Consider the following 17,504-nt stretch of genomic DNA (forward strand, 5'->3'; position numbering starts at 1 on the left):
AAAGATTTACTTGGACTATAGGCAACCCGATTTCCTTATTGCCAAAAGGAGAAAGACACACTTCTTAGCTTGGACTGGATAACCCTGCTGCCTTCTGATTACAGGGTCTAGTACTTCTCAGGCTTTGTCGTGCATTGATTTAACAAGCAAAATTGGTTCATCAGTCTGCTGGAATTCTGTTATGCTTTAGGAAGTTAAATCAGCTCACAGAAGGATCAAAGAAGTCCTAGAACCAGCAGAAAGTAAGCACCAGAAACATTCAGTCAGGGGCAAGAATTCTCTGTTCCTGGCAGTGACTGTGAGTAATACAATGAGCTCACTGCATCTTGAGGATTTTTAGCTGAAGAGCTCATTTAGCCACGTTCTGAATGAGTGGGCAACTGAGTTTATGACAAGCCATGTAGAAGGGAGAGGAGACATTTTGCTGAAGTCTGTTTTAGCTATTAGTCACTTAAGATGGTCTGGAAGGTGTTTGGAACAGTTTCAAATAATTTTACCAGTTGCATCATCGAAGATGCTCACGTTCTACACATGAAGGAAGAAATCAAATGTACAGCTCTCTCCCCTTTGTTTTAAATGAAAAAATTTGTTGGTGCTTTTTATCTTTTTGATGCAGTGGGGATGATAATGGCTCCATAAATGGAGTGTGTATTGCCTCAGAGAGACAGGCTTACTTGTAATTAAGGCTTGTATTTGTGAAGAGAGCTTTATATCAAGTGCCTTGAGTTTGTCAGACTGTACTAAACATCTGTTATTTCTGTGACTTATGAGAAGCTCAGCTCAAAAAAGTATTTGTGAAGATAAATTTAGTAATGAGTATTGTGTACTCAGTGTATCAATGAGCTTACTGAAAAAAATCCAGTATGTAATCTTAAGAGTACCTAAAGAGTGCCTTTGTTAAGCATTATTGTGTAGATTTTTATATTATCTGTTAAAACAACCCTTTTAAAGTAATGCATGTCAAGATTTAAAAAAAAAATCTAGGCAATTTAAGTATATACCATTTTCCAACTTAGTGAAAAGTGTATTAAATCACTGAGATCTATTTAAACATTTCCACTTGGGTGTTAATGTACCCTTAATTGCATAAAGGTCATGTATGATTGGTAGCTTAAAGAGGGCAAAGTTTATTTTACAGTTTGATAAAAGGACCCTAGGCTAACAGTGACAGCTGTACTTTTAGTACCTTAAAGTACTAAAAGTATTTAATTTTCATGTTTAGGACATCTCTGACCTTAATTTTGTTGCTACTGGTAGTTAGTAGATAGTGAATTTGTATTCCTAAAATTTTATGTTTCATTTGAAACTTAATTCTTTTAGGAAAATAACCAATATAAAATAAATACTAATGAACCCTTAGTGGTTTTCATTCTGATATGTTGTGTAAAGTTAACAAACTGAAGGAAAATAAAAGTGTTTACTGTTGATGGGTTAAGGAATACACAAAGAGTTTAAAATTTTCAATTCATCATTGGAAAAGCAGATTTACTGAACAATGTTAAAAAATTGAAAAGATTACATATGTGCATTTTGCACATTCTTAGGCAAGAGTACAAGAGGCACCTGTGGTGCACAGGGCATTTGGAAAGTTGCACTTAATAGTGCGACCATTTAATCGTGGTCTATATCTCCAAAAGCTTGTTCCCAAGCAGGAACTGGCCCAGAGGCCAGCTTGGCAGGAGCAACCCCTGTACATGCTGTGCTCTCCAAAACAGAGTTGGAGACACTGTGGCTCAGGAATCATTTATTGCCCATGCTACTTTGCTACCATATCCAGGAATTAATGGGAGGGGAAGGATGGTGTTGTTATTAGGCACATTCCAAAAATGTATTGACAGCTATTGCACAAGCTTAATAATACAAATCAGCAGATTCCCATGTCCAGGGAAGTTCTCTGGCAGTGTTTCATTTAGTAAGATACTTGAAGCTATAATTAATTGTAAGGAGAAAAATTTGGAGAAAGCCCCCAAAGGTAGAAGAAAATTTAAGTATTGCTGTCATGACATATTTAATTCAAATATTAAGGTTTGAAAAAAATTGTAGGTGGAAGATGCTTTCATGATGTTCTACAGACATTATTTTCTAAATGAATGTAGTGTTGGCAAGTGACAAGTGAGCAAATGAACTGTAGTGACAGCCTTTAGGAGAGCAGACTTCTTTGCCTATTTAGTATTTGCCTATTACACATGAGTGAAGAAAAAGCAGTTATCCCATGTTTGTTTCCATCTGGGAAAGATTGCTGTACAATTCAAGTAGAAGTTCATGGGCCTTTTCCTCCATCACTACACAAAAACTGGGCTCCCTTTTAAGGCTCTTTCCCAAGTGGTACAATCTAGCCAGTTTTCCCCCACTCAGTGCAGGCTTCATTCTGTGTATTAGTCTTCTAATAAATACATTATTACACTTTGAGTTCCAAAAAGCAATCAGTATTGATAGTGAAAAAAAATAGAATTTTAAAGAATCTTCTTTCATCATTTCAGTGGGTTTAAAGGCACTTAGACCTTAGATCTTAATGACTCTTGAACATTATACTGTGTATAATCTGGTGATTCAGGCTGTGTATTAGTACAGTATTTTAGTCAGAAAATTGTCTATAGGAATAGTATTGAGTTTTAGTCTGTTTTCAAATTAAACTAGTGAAAGATTCTTGAGGTCATAAATAGGCTGAGACATTTCAATTTATTTTGTTTCTGTGTTTCAAAAGCAGTAAAGGATTATTCATCCTCTTTCATAATAAATATTGATTTTTCAGGAAAACTGGTTCACTTTTGCAATTACAAGGTTATTCCTTCAATTATGCTGTCAGTAACCTTTATGTAATACCTTGTTTCTAATAAGGCTATAAAGATTTAATAACAATAATTTTCTGCAGAAAAACAAGAGGAACTTTAACTAGTTAGCTCATTTGCTGATGATGCACAAAACAGCACAGTTAGGATCATTTGTATTATGTGTTTGGTTCTGCATGGCTGGTAGGAATAGAAATTTATTAAAGACTTATTTAGTCAAGGGCAAAAGGTAGTGAATATGCAATGGAAAAACCTTTTGTGGCATTTTACAAACAAAACTGAATTTTTGACTGATTCTTTTAATTTGAACATAAACACTTAAAAAGTAATATAACAGGTGTTGAAACTAATTTGCAAACACAGCAAGTAAAAAAGGAAACAGACTTTTTAAAGGAACTTTTTTTTCTGTATGAAATATTAGAATGTTCTCCTAAGTTCTCTGGATTCTTTAAGAGTCTACTTGTCTTGTTGTATGTGTCTCACATACAGGTGTGAGTTTTCCATTGAGTTTCAGACTGAAGAATAGAACACCCAAGTTCAAATTCTGGTGTGCAGGGCACAGGACTGCTATTTACCATGCAGATGCATGAAGAATCCAGTTAAATACCTGGAGACTAATTCTTTCCATTCCTGGGACCAGAACAGAATAAGACTTGGAAAAAATTTCTGGCAGTAGGGAGGAGTGTTCCATTTTCTACCAGTTTGTTTTCTCAGTCATCCATGGACGTGGTTCAGATTGCTTCAGCTTGGCAGGTGAGAAATGCATAAGTTGAATTAGTAAAGAGTGTCCAAAGAAATCTGAGGTCAAACCTCCTAATGAGCCTGTATTTTTGCCATGCTAAACATCCTCCCTTAGAAAAAGGAGGAGTTTAGATGAGAGGTGGAGCAGTTACTAAAAGTTATTGAAAGACAAGCTTGTAGTGGAGTAAGTACAGCATCCATCATCATACTTACCAAAAGTGATGAGAATTGAACTGTGATGTTATTACCAGGTTTGTGATTAAATGTTTACTTCATAAAAATAATACCCCTACCTGTAGCTTTGTAAGGGTCCCCACATTAGACATGAGCATCTATGGGACAATCAGTACAGATTCCTAGAGAAGCCTTTTTCTGAAATCCTCTCATTTTTGGTTTTGAATTGCAGTGTTAATACTCCCTCTTTTCTTTTGGTTTGTTTTTCTGCTACTTCTATTCATATGGTATTTGCACAGAATTTTTTCACTTCTTTTTGCCCTTTGTTTTTACAAAGATTACAAGAGTCTTGTTGAAATTGCAGTGGCAAGCTCTACTGAGCTGGTGCTGGCAGAAATAATTGTATATATCACTTGCTCTTTCAAGTGTTTCACTGGTAGCAACCAATTATTTCTATCACCAGGTAGCTGACTAATGGTGGAGAGGTCATTTGTCCTGGAAAGATCTGATCAAACTGCTGTGCTTTCTTCGTAATGTTTAAAACTTATTTTATTGTTAGAGTTGTTTTTTTGGTTTTTTGGGGGTTTTTTTCCACAAAAAAAAGTGCACACCAAGGAGAGTATTAGAAAGACTTTATAGAATCTGACACAGTTCACTGCAAATACAAGAGCTTAACATAACACACTGTTTACAGCTATTTCATTGGGAAAAAAGATGATTGAATAAGGATCTAGATAGCTCTTAATGAAAAAAGTAATTTTTAATCCCATTAACACCAAAAATCACCTGCTGCTTTCAAGCCACTTCATCAGTATCACATCAGAGAGAAACAAATTTGTAGAATTCTGCCTCTCAGTCAAATATGTTGATTACAAAAAATCTGCCTGCTATTGTTCATACATTGTACTTCTTTCTGTGTCTTTTTCATGACAGAATACACTTGCAGTCCCTTGTTAGTATTTTTTAATCTTCTTGAACATTGTTCAAATTTGATAGCTTTTTTTTTAACTAAATAAACTTCTACTTTCTAAATTTGCTTATTTGCAAAACATGATTGCATCTAGAAAGATTTAAATTTCTAACTTGATTTAAGCGCTGTTTATTGGTTTGGGGATATTTTTAAATGGTTTTTTATTGTCTATTCTGTCCTTATGTATTTTTAATACTTGATACATATAGCTTATCTTTACATGCTTTTACATCCTAACAATTCCTTTACATTCCAAGTCAGGAATTTGAATAAGCAAATGTTTTTGCAATAGAAATATGATGTGGTTTATCAACAGAAGTCTGAACCAGGAGTTAGGCTGTACTGTGTTTACTATTTTTAGCAGTGCTTACTTGCTTCAGTTAGCTCCTTTATGAACAAAATATAGACTAAAGTTACCAGTGCAGCCAGGTTCCATTCACAGCTGTGGAAAAATACATGCACACTGAAGATCTTGCTCTGCCATACAGTGTTCCTTTTGAAGGGAACTTCATATTCCTTCTCCAGTCAGTGCAAGGGGTTTTGGTCTCAGCAATACTCCAGTATCCAGGAAAGGGCATTTAGCCAACCAGACTGAAGCAAAGGTAAATAAGAATTTAAACTATAATGTTGTGATCTATGCATGAACTTGCTTTAATTTCTAAATTCTATAGTATGTTTTAAGAACTAACTTGTTAAAGTGGTACTGCAGGTTTTCTAGTCTGTACAAGTTCTTGGACTATAGGTTCATTACACCATAGATCCTTAAAATCTTTCAGTAGTCATTGAGCAATCTGACTAATTCTTATAATATGATCTCAACCTCTCTCCTGGGGAGAGCTGTGGGCAGTAAAATGTTGTTTTGACAGATTTTTTTTTTTGCTCCCACTCTATCCACCCCCTGTGTATTATTCATGTTGCTATCAATTTTCCTCAAACAGTAGGATCAAGAAACTAAGTCACGTACTTGGTGTGAGACAGTGAAATCTGTGATAAAGATAATTTCCAGGAGAGATTGATTCTACAGTCATTTGCAAAGACACATGTTAGAGAGGTAGGATATATGTGTTTTGGTTTGGTTTTTAAGTTTGGTTCTTTTCCTTGGGCTCACCATCAGACTAAGAATTTACTTTGTTTACTTAAAGCCTACCTTATGTTTTGAAGCATTCTTTTCATAGTTCTTCCAAGCCCCCCTCCATTTTGTTTTGGTTCTTTTTAAGCAATTCTACTGAGCTGTGAGGTTGCTAAAGAGCAACAGAAGTCACAGAATTTCTCTTTAGAAATGAGATGGTTGCCATGGCAATGCTCCCAGCTGCTTCTTGTCCCAGTTGAGAAAATAATTTTTAGACTCCTATATTACAAGGTTAAGCTATAATGTTTAAAACTAAATCATATAGCTAATTGATTTAAAATTAAGATAATCACATTGCCTTTTCAATATATTTGGACTGAAAATCTGAAATTCTTGCCTCAAATATTTGTACAGGTACCTCCCAAATAATTTTTTCTATTTGTTCAAGTACTTGAGGCAAAACTGGTGCGTTCAGATGGAAAATATTTTCAACTTACTGATTTTAGTAGATGTGGTTTTGTAGTAGAAATTATCCTGAAAGCTGACTGCTACCTAGATAGGTAGTGTTTAAAATATGACTCTGAGTTTGACTCATACTTTGCAATATGACAAATCCGGATCAGATCTGAAATGCTAAATAATTTTAAAGTTTATTTTCTCTGAAGTCCAGACAGTTGATGAAGTGTTGGCTGTTTTGGCGGTCTCTTGTCAACCTCACTTGAAGCGGGATTATCACCAACATCAGTTCAGTCATATTGTGTCTAGCCAGTATTAAAAATCTACAAGTATGGAGGTACCACAACCTGTCTGGGAAGCCTATTCCCCTGTTCCCTGCTCCTGGTGAACAAGCTTTCCCAAGTGTCCAGGCTGAATCTCCAAGTCACAGGTTGTGGCCACTGGACTGTGTTGTTAAACTGTGGGATTAATCATGCTAAAAGCCTGGTGAGATTTGGGTGAATAGTGACATGCAGAGGAGCCCTAGTCAGCATAATCACTGAAAATGGAAGGGACAGACTTCTCTGCTCCTAAGGTTATCAAAGGAAAATTATTAGACCATTGTAACTCGTGTGAAACCCAAATAAAATATTCCAGAGCTCCTGGCACAGTGATGTACTGCCTACAGGGGATTTGCTATGGGATGCAGGGGAAAGGGCACTATGCAACTGTTTAAAGATTATTATGGGATTATCTAGAACTTTCTGTGAACTGTTTAGTGAAAGGACCAAAGGTTAGAAAAAGAGGGATCTATGTAGTAAGGAAGAACAAACCTGGTTTGTTTTCTTTTTTCACCAGTTTTTGCTGGCTGCTTTTCATCACCTTATCATCCCCTGGTTTTTGGGGGTTTTTTTTGTTCTCTTATTTTCTGTGTTTTGAAAGGTATCTTACTCTTCTTTACTTTGCTTAGCTTTTCTCTTTTTAAAAGATAGGCCCAATGAAATCCTCTGGGACCTCTATTACTTATAAAATGTAAATGTTTCAGAGAGGATTTTGTTAGATCGTAAGGTACATACACAATTTTATCTGTCCTTGTGACTTTGAAAATACTTAACTACTTCAGATTTTTGGAGATGTTTTTCACATAATCTGGCCTTCAGTCCTACTCCTTCATTAAAATTCATTTTATTAAGTATCTGATCACTGCTTATGAAGTGCAACAAATAAATCTGTGCCATTTGCCCTTCTCTCTCCCTCATAAAATAATGGGTTTAACTTCTTTTTACATCCAACCTATTTACAGAATATTTGTTGCATTTTTATGTCCCTTGATGTGATAAACTTCTTAATCTTAGCCTTTAATTTTATCATGATCAGTTATTGTGTTATTCCTATATAGTTACTCGTAGGATTTGTCCTTTGACTTCCCTTGCTTACACAACTTCATTTTGACTTTCAGATTTTAAAATAACTTTTTAGCCAGATCTTTTGTGGTCTTACTATGGTTCCTGTCTTTCTTCATGAGAAATAATTTGTCATTTCATCTTCACTATAATACGTTTCATTAATTGCCAGCCTGCTCAAAGAGCCTGTCTCTTTCAGACTCTTAGCAAGAGAGAAGATGGCTGCCTAAGTTTATTAGTCTGCCTTTTATTTTTTAAAATATATTGTCCTCACAATGCTGCACATACTTATCCTCAGAATCACAAATTCTACTCTTTTAAGACAGGTGTCACCTAATTGGCATTGCATGCAAGTATTCTCCAACAGTTTTCACCTGCAGTGTTCATATCTGGCAATTTTTATCACCTTTAGAATTAAAAAAAATCAGTTACCAGATGTTTCCTATCAAATTGTTTTGCAAAGCAAACTGAGTAACTTAAGTTTTTCATTACCACCAGTCCTAACTGTCACCTAACCAAACAGTTATTTTCCAGTGTCTTCCTTGTTGATGGTTTGCTTGTATTTTTTAAGTTAGATCAGTGTTTTTGTTGAAAGATACCCCTCTTTAATTCTGTTAAGTTTCTACATGCTTGGAATTTAGTCTTGGGTTCAGCAGGAAGATATGAAGAATATGTTTCTAGTATTTACTTGAGTTCTTAAAATATTTTTGTAAGAAATCTCAATAAGTTTGCTGAATATTTGAAAAGTCAAATGTTTCTAAGAGTGTAGCATTTGTTCTGTTTTACATTCAGTCAGAAAATATACTTTGGTTCATTTCCCAAATAATGGTTCATCTCACAAATACTGAATGTGTAAAAAGAGATTTAAAATTTGTATTGAAAATAGCCTTATGTGCAATGTGTTTCAGCAGTTAATAACTGCTTTCTGCATTGTCAGACAAAACACACACTTCATATGCCAATGCCAACTCATAAGTTCAAGAACAAGTGAAAGCTGTTATGAACATTTTTTTTCTTACTGATCCTATACAAAGATACCAAAGTGCATTTAGCCAAGGCTGCAAAGCAATTCAAAATCACTCAAGGCTGCAGAAGTATTTCTATAGCCTGATTTTGTTGTTTGGTGGGGCTTTGTTTGTTTGTTAATTTGTTTTCCCAAAGCAATCACTTGTGCTGTGTGCCTATGAAACTTCTTTCAGGAAAGATACTAACATACTTTGTTATGTATTTATGTGTTTTGTCATGTTAGAACTTTGTCTCTTGTACTCCTCAGTATACTGAACAACTTTCTAGCATGTAAGTTAGCATTTTGCATGCTTCTGGCAACCATACAGCCGTATGGATATAAATCACCTATGGCAAGCCTTTTGAAGGTCCTGGGTGTGAAAGTTGCCAGCCTGTGCCAAAGCCTTTCCCATAATGACAGATTCCATCTTGGGCACAATGATCATGAAATGATGGATTTTTAAATTCTTGGAGAAGGAAGGAGAGGGGCCAGCAGAACTGTCTTGGACTTCCAGAGAGCTTGGCCCCCATCCTGAAGTGCAAAGAATCCAGAAAGGCAGAACATTCTCCAAGAGTGAAATCTTAGGTGCAAAACCAAGCTGTGCCATGTGCCATAAGGTGGTGAGGAAGAATGGCCTAGCTGAACAGAGAACTCAGACAGGAACTCAGAGAGAAAAGATGTTATGACCTTTGGAAGAAAGGGAAGGAAACTCAGAACAACAAAGATAATGTGTGCTTATGGGGAATACAGTTAGAAGGGTCAAAGCACAACCAAAATTTAATCTGACTACTGCCCTAAAAGACAATAAAAATGTTTCTCTAAATGCATAACCAGCAAAAGGAGGGCTAAGGATAATCTCCATTCTTTATTAGATGCAGAGGAAAACAGTGACAAAGGACAAGGAAAACATGAGGTGCTTAAAACTTAAAGTGATTAACAGCAAGACCAGTCATTCTCAAGCTACTCATCCCTGTGAATCAGAAGATAGGAATGAGGAGCAGAATGAAGTCACCACAATCTAAGGGGAATTGCTCAGTGGCCTGCTCTGCCACTTAGACACACTCAGGTCTATAGGGCCAGGTGGGAGCTCGTGCAACTGCTCACTGAGACACTTTCCGCCATTTACCAGCAGTCCTGGCTAACCAAGAAGGTTAGGGGAAATGCAATACCTGTCTACAGGACTGGAAGGAGGATCTAGGATCTAGATCTAGGATCTAGGATCTAGGAGGATCTAGGCCTGTCATCCTGACCTTGGTGCTGGGGAAGCTCATGGAGCAGAAGATCCTGATGGCACTCAGGACAACCAGGGGATCAGGCCCACACAGCAAGGGTTTGTGAAAAACTGTGACCAATTGGGTCTCCCATGACAAGGTGTCCCCCTCAAGTGGATTAGGGAAAGCCTGTGGATATTGTCTACCTGGACCTTAGTCAAACCTTTGATGTTGTTTCCACAGCATTCTCCTGGAGAGACTGGATTCCTATGGCTTGGATGGGTGCACTCATCTGCGGGTAAGAAAGTGGCTCAATACATTGCCCAGAGCATGGGGGTGACTGGTCACCTGGGCTGCTCCCCAGGACTCAGGTTTGGAGCCAGTCCTGTTTAATGTCTTTATCAATGATTTGGATAAGGGCATCAAATGCACCCTCAGGCAGTTTGCAGACAACAAGCTGGGTGGAAGTGTTGATCTGCTAAAGGGCAGGAAGGCTCTGCAGAGGGATTTGAACAGGCTGGATCTATGTACCATATGGATATGAAGAATGTGTAAAGAATATTTATACACAGGAGAGCTTAAATTGGAAAAATTCAAATGAATGTTTGTCAGTTAAAGCTCAGCAGAATCAGAAGAATAATTAAAACTTCAGCATACTATAGAGTAGGAATATGTGGTCACTGAGCTAGGAAACGAAGTATCTTAATTAACATGGCTAACAACAAGTCATCGTAGCAATGTTTTATTTTGAAATCTGTATATTACCAAACCATACATATGTAAAGTACTCTGACCTTAAGATCATGATTTACCTTCTGAAAAATTATTCTCAGGATCAAGAGCAGAGAGATGCAAAGATTTTAATTGTTTTTCAAAGTTTGCATCTACAAAAATAGATTCCTTTCTGAGCATGAGTGAATGAATGCTGTGCCCTTCTCTTTTCTAATTAAACACCTCCCACTTCACTTCTGCTCTGCCAGCTCAGATGAAAGTTTGGAAAACAACAAAGAAGCAAACAGCAAGAAAGTAAAGAAAAATGGAAAGATGGGATAGGAGATAAACAGTAATGAAATATATGGGAATCAAAGGCACCAAAGTTGCACCCCAATTTATATTAGGGTGATGAGAGACCATTAGGGTCAATGGTGCTTTTCAGAGTGTATCTATATGGACAGAGTGGAAAGGTACCTTCCCCTACCTTTTCTTAGCATACTATTTCAGAAAGATCTGTATATGTTCAAAGGGATTTTATATTTCATAAGTTATCATATAGTATTTTCATACCTTAGACAAGGCTTGTAATACTTGATACCAGCCATAAATTAGATATTGTCAAACACACAAATATCAGAAATTCCCTGAGCTTCATAATGCTAAAAGAAGCAGAGAATAAGTTTTCTTAAACTTTTCCCTGTAGCTCCACTACTGATCAGTGTCATGGAGAAGATACTGTTCTGACTCTCTGTGGACATCCTCATGTGTAATAGATTGCTTGTACTTTAAAATGGAAGAGAAAGATCACTGAGTTTTAAATGCTACAAGCAAATATTTCCTAAGACATTTGCTGTGGATATTGATTTAATTGTACATGAAATACAAATCCTCACTGAAGATGAATTATTGAAGAACAGAAATTATGACTTGATATGAATTTTGAAGTAGAGCTTGCACAGGTCTTAAATGTTCCATCAATTTTAATTGTGATTTGTTTCAAGGACAGAATCTGATCAAAGCAGGTGGATAAGGGTGGATAAGGGAGCTCGAAAACTTAAGTGTTGTCTAATCTTTGAAAGGGTAAGTGTAGATTAAACATCACCTCAAGGTTGTGCAGACAAACAGTAGAACTTTCAGATACATAGCTGCATAGTAATAATTAATTCATTTAGTTCATGTTTACTTCAGTTTTGATCTGAGTTAATGTTAACTGAGTCTTGTTAATCCACATAAACTAAAATAGAAACCTGTTGACCAGCCTGTTCTGCTTTTGTTTGCTCTATTTTTAGAACTCTCAGACACTGCTTCTGATTCATGCACATTAAAACATGAAGTAATACTGTGGTATATAGTTGGATTGTTCCTAATACTTAAAAATCAAGTAATCTCTGTGCAATTTAAATGTGACTACATTTCAGTAGAGCTTTGACTTAATTCATCTATGCAAAATGGCATAGTAAATTTTAGCATATGCCTGTGTCTATTTAAGCAACATAAATAATTTACTGAACTAAAACTTCTTCATGGTTCTTCATCACTATTGGTTAATAAAGTAAATTTAATTTAATTAATATGTCATTTTAATCATTATGGAAGAACTTTGTACTTTATAATTCATACATACTTTATTGCAAGTATATGTCAGAGCAAGGTCCAGCAGATTAAGCAGAGTGTGAAATAAGGAATAAGCAATTTTGCTGCATTTGAGATAGAACATTGGACCTGATTTATTCACCTGGACTTAAGTAGCAGGCAAAGTACAACTGTAGAGGGTGAGCCCATTCGTGTTCTTTGCCAGTCTTCACTTGAAAGAGGTAAGGTGCCTGTCCAGTGCTGTGTTCCTTGGATGCTTTCTTAATGATTTTTAATACCAATTCCTATTCTGGAATTCAATTTATCTTTAAATCAATTTTCAATATTTATGCATAAACATAAGTGAATAAAAAAGGTTGACTCATTCAAAAATACTAAAAGAAAACCAAAACAGTTAAAAAATAACTCCAGATCCAATTTCAAATTTCATGAAAATCAGGATTTGGGCTTGTGGATTAGGGTTTGATTTAAAGTAATTTATAATTTAATACTTCATAGTAGCAACAATAATCAAAGCTTTAGGGAAAATGATACATGACAGTAGAAAATGCAAGTATAGCAGAATTTAAATGCTTAAAGGGAAGCACTGTGCAAAATTTCATGGAAGGTAATTTTTCAGTTTATTATGATCCCAACATCAAGTGACCAACTTTGCATAAAATGTCAAGTTATATTTTAATAGTAAATCATAGTTATTACTGAATAGTTTTAGGCAAAATAGAAAATTCTGGTTTGCTGGCTTTGTGTATGGTAGGCACAAAAATTAACTGTCAAACCTGAACTTTATTACAATGTTTTATCTTGGACATTTTTTTTAAAAAGTGCTGAAATTTTTTCACTCTGGAAAACTCTTTGCTAAATCTGCTGCTAGGTCATTAGATTTATAAGGAATGTGGCTTTGTTGCAACATAAGCCACTGTGGAGAAGGTACTGGCCTCTGCAGACTCTGTGCTGACACTGGCAGGAAATAAGCCCTGGCCAAAGAGCTTTCTTGCTAGATCTATTTTCTGCCTTCAGCAAAGCCACTGTGGGGAGCTCAGTCCTTAAAAAAAAAAAAAAAGTTTGGTTTGAGTCTAAGTAAATATATCCTTTGAGAGTATAGGAAACAATTGTTTACCTTATTCATTCTAAGCTGTTGACAGAAACTCTTCTTCAGAGAATCTGGGATTTGCCGAAGTGAGGACCCAAGGATTTAGTCGGGTAATACCCTAAGTCTTCTACTGAATGTACTGAATGAAGTATTAATGTACCCCAAAATACGGATAAAATGAGGATCAAAGCTGTTTCAGTTTACTGAACTGAATTGAATATTGTTGAACTCAATTGAATATTGAATATTGAATATTTGTTGGTTTTTAAGAGGCTAAAGAAAAGTTCTTTTGCTTTGTTTACTGAACTTTTAAAAAAAATCTAATTGAAACCTGCGACCTGTTATTTTAAGCTCTAGATAGCAATTCACAAAATAGCATAGTCCAGGTTAAGTGAGTTCTCCAGTGCATGGAAACCTTTCCAGCACTACGAGAACCATGTCTCCGAGTACTGTTTGAGCTACAGACAGTCAGCAGAGCTAATGTTACTGTTTCTGTCCTGTCAACCATTCGTGTCTCTATTTCACTATAGTCTGGATTCAGGGAATAAGAAAAATTCAACTCTGATAATTAAAAGTAGTGCTTTTTCTTTTGTCACTACATTACTCTTTATGGCTTTTTGGCACACTCAAAATTGCATTATGCTTTATTGCTTAACATGGCACAAGGTGACAGGTGAGAGATGTTCTGAGTGTCTCAGCACAGCACTCTATGTCAGAGAAACTATTGATTTGTCAGAAATTAGGTCTGAGGCATCAGGAAAGGAGATGTCCTTCAAAGATGGGAGAAGCCAACTTTGACAGAGGCTTGCTGTATTGAAGCTTGGTAGTCCAAAACCTTTCTCCTTCTGGACTTTTGTACTAGAAGTCATAAATAAGTCATAAATATTGCCATTTTCAGCTCCAATCTGTGTTACAGTTCTGTATTGCTGCAGGAGGACTGACGCAAAAGGAAGATGCCACTGAGGAGCTCAGCAGGATTCCTGCTGCTCTTGCTCTCTCAGTGCACTGTGTCCCTGGGCACCAAAGAGGCAATGGTCCTGGCTAATGCCCACCTCCTCCCCCAGAGAGAGTATGAGAGACTGGGAAACGCCAATGAAAAAGGTACTCATGAAGACAGTGAGTAATTTGGAAGTGTTCTGTGTTTTACTTTATTCCTTTGCTGTAACATTTTCAACCAACATATAATAAAGTTAGCCCTGGAAGAATAATTTGCAGTATGAACATGTCCTGCCACAAAGTCCTGAACCTGTCTGTAGAAGCTGGTCTACTGAGAAGGGCAACTGTGAGGGTCACTGTGTGTATTGCTGGCTTGGACATCACCATATAGATTACTTAAATAATCCTTCTATAATATCTTGACATCACATTTGGAGTCAGGTAGGCTGTGTCTACCAGGAAAATGTAATTTTTATTGAATTTTTCTCACTGAGATAATAAAATTGTCAAGCTGTTATTAAATACAAATTACAAATATTTCACAGTCTAATGATATAAGGACATACCTTTCAACTCTATGGAGAAGTGAATGATTTCAATTCATAAACATATTTCTGAGTAACAGAACAATGAATACCATCCTTCTCTACAAAAGGAGCTCTCTCTCTGTAAGTTCATACATATGTAAATGTATATTTATATAAATTTTGTTCTGGCTCTTAAGAAACCACAGAATCAATTGTAACCAATTGTAAAATTCAGAGCATTTTTTCACAGTCTCAGAGATGCTTGATATTATACTAGAGCAAGAAGTTACCTTATAAAGACGTTACATTTAAAAAACCCCAGCAAATATTTTAGCCCAATAGAGAGGATCAACCCAAGCCTTATATGCTATTTTTGTTATCCTCTGAGTCTACTGGATAAGCAACAAAATGGAAAAGCAGTTTCACCCGTCTTCCTGATACCAGTATTGAGCACTGAACAGAATTGTAATTCTACCTGCAAATCCATAAAATTTAGCCTGGATTTGAGTGAAAAGAACTCATTCTAAGAAAATCCTCAGATGTTTATAAGCTTTATATTGACAGGAAATATGATTTAATATCTCCCTTTTATCAATGAACACATGGCATACATTTCAGAATTTAATACAAGGATGTTAGAGGTGCCTGAAGTATAAATTGGTTCAAGAGAAATTGATTTGTTCATTGAGGAAAAGACTAGGCCTAGTTATTACACTCAATTGCCCTACAGATGGCAGAGGGAATTGCAGCTTGCTGTCTATTCAGTCTGGAAGAACACTGGTGGAAAAGGAATGATCTGCACATAGTTTTTGGCTTTTCAATCATATTTCTGTCATAAATACAAAAGCATACTTCTGTTTTATGACAGAGTAACAAACCATTTTCTGAATTTCTGAAAAATTCCTGCATGTTCCTCCTGGAAATCTTCCCCCTTTAGCTGAATAAATGGCCATCAGCTGCAATGAGGTCAGTCAGCTTCCAGTCTGAAGAGAGTCACTCAGTCACTCTAACGGTTAGAAATCAATTTCTGAAATTTATTATTTGAACAGAGCTTACTTTTTTGTGTGTGGCTTTTTTTTTTTTTTTTTTTTTTTTTTTTTTTTTTTTTTTTTTTTTTTTACTCAGACTATCCAAGAGATTGTTTTGAGATTTTACAGCATTCCAAAGGAAATTCCAGAGATGGCCTTTACATCATCCAACCAAAAGAGGAACCAATTGTTGTCTTTTGTAACATGCAGGATGGTGGCTGGACAATAATCCAGCACATTACAGCCAACAGCACTGTCGACTTTGACAGGACTTGGCAGGACTACAAATATGGATTTGGCTCGGTTCATGAGAACCACTGGTTAGGAAATGAATACATGCATCAGTTAACTGGCGGCTCGGTGCAATATATACTTGGAGTTAAACTTGTGAATCTAAATGCTGAAGTCAAATGGGGACAGTATGAGCCATTCCTGATTGAGGGGGAAGAGTGTCAATATCGAATCAGGGTTGGTCTTTACAAAGGCAATGCCACTGATGCACTGACCCTGGACACGGAAGCTTATCTCCATGACAACCAGAAGTTCACCACCAAGGACAGAGACAACGACAACTACTTTATGAATTGTGCTAAGCTGGAACTCAATGGCATTCCTGGGGGAGGCTGGTGGTACGATGCATGTGCTGGGGCAAATCTAAACCGCAGGAATGTGATATACTGGCAAAAAGACTGCAGCAAGCAGCACCCCTGCAAGTTTGCATGGATGATGATCAAACCCATCGAGCACCACCAGTCACTCCCTACAAAGGCCTGCCCCTGTCAGAAAGTTGAACTGTAGACAAGCCATGTGTATTTGACAGGAACTCTTTTTCAAGTGACTAAAGTGAACTCACTGACTGAGTAATAACCCTAAGTAACCCTGACTGGAAATTTAAATTGGGCCTCTGGAAGGGATTTATGATGACATATTGTTCAGGACTGGAATATGTCACAGTAATTTGCCAATCACACAAGTGAGAATCTGTAAGAAATTGAGGTCTTTACCACAAGATTTGAATAACCAGAAGATTTAAATAATTCATTTTATACTATTTTAGCCATAAGATAAGTCTGGTATGAAATCTAGGATATGATGTCTTGTACAATATATACATGAATAAAAATGCATTTCAGAAGGTTTTGCTCTGGTGTTAATGTTCATGATTGATTGCACATCTGTAATTGCACATCTGTAATTGCACATCTGTAATTGCACATCTTCATATATCATGCAGGGAAGAAATTTTCAATTAAATACCTACATTTACAAAATGCATACTGAAGAGTATTGTATATCATAGGTCTCCAACAGGCCTTTTCTTTCTAACTTTAGTGAATGGTATTTTAATATTTAAAATTGGAATTAACCTCATTTCCCATATCTTCTTTCCCCCTTCATTGACTCTTCCTTTATCTCTACTTTTTAATGATCTCATATACAGTGAAGTATTCAGCACAGGCTTTTCTTTTCTGCCTTCATTTCAGAGCACTCAGCACTTATGGGATTGTCAGATTCTCCATTTGAAGTCACTGATCCAAAGCTTACAACCCCTCTGAATTTTTCCCCCAAGAAACTCAGTTAATACATTTTAAAAAAGATCAAACTGATATTGCAATTGTTTATTTATTCCTCCATTTTTACTCTGAAGATTACTCCACTTTATTTACTATTATTTGACTGTTACTTCTCCCTGTTCCATGCTGTGCTTCAGCTTTTTTCTTTTTTTAATACCACTGTGAGGAGAGAATGTTGCCTTTATTTCACATTTAATAGTTTGAATTGTTTTAGGACTCAACCTTGATATCAATTAAACAGTGC

The 17,504-nt window shown here is 36.2% G+C and overlaps 1 protein-coding gene across 5 annotated transcripts; it reads left to right on the top strand.

Annotated features, from left to right (window-relative positions):
* Positions 1 to 1,187: 1,187 nt before the first annotated feature.
* On the top strand, positions 1,188 to 16,821 carry LOC110475253 (fibrinogen-like protein 1-like protein). 5 transcript variants are annotated; one of them, XM_021539243.4, is made up of 4 exons: positions 1,188 to 10,096; positions 13,248 to 13,305; positions 14,112 to 14,296; positions 15,784 to 16,821. In XM_021539243.4, exons 3-4 carry the CDS (start codon positions 14,149 to 14,151, stop codon positions 16,482 to 16,484), a joined length of 849 nt encoding a protein of 282 aa, XP_021394918.3. In that variant the 5' UTR covers positions 1,188 to 10,096; positions 13,248 to 13,305; positions 14,112 to 14,148; the 3' UTR covers positions 16,485 to 16,821. The 5 variants fall into 5 exon arrangements, with proteins under 5 accessions (XP_021394918.3, XP_085436502.1, XP_085436500.1 ...); XM_085580376.1 differs by lacking the exon at positions 13,248 to 13,305 and having other exon boundaries at positions 1,188 to 5,276; positions 10,042 to 10,096; XM_085580374.1 differs by having other exon boundaries at positions 1,188 to 13,305.
* Positions 16,822 to 17,504: the final 683 nt, after the last annotated feature.

The sequence above is a fragment of the Lonchura striata genome, chromosome 5 (genome assembly GCF_050655825.1).
Source record: "Lonchura striata isolate lonStrDom1 chromosome 5, ASM5065582v1, whole genome shotgun sequence".
Taxonomy (NCBI): Eukaryota; Metazoa; Chordata; class Aves; order Passeriformes; family Estrildidae; genus Lonchura; species Lonchura striata.

Coding starts and splice junctions, on each gene's coding strand:
- LOC110475253 (XM_085580373.1), top strand. CDS start 14,149: ATGCCACTGAGGAGCTCAGCAGGATTCCTGCTGCTCTTGCTCTCTCAG. Junction 14,297..15,783: donor GGGAAACGCCAATGAAAAAG/GTACTCATGAAG, acceptor TTTTTTACTCAG/ACTATCCAAGAGATTGTTTT.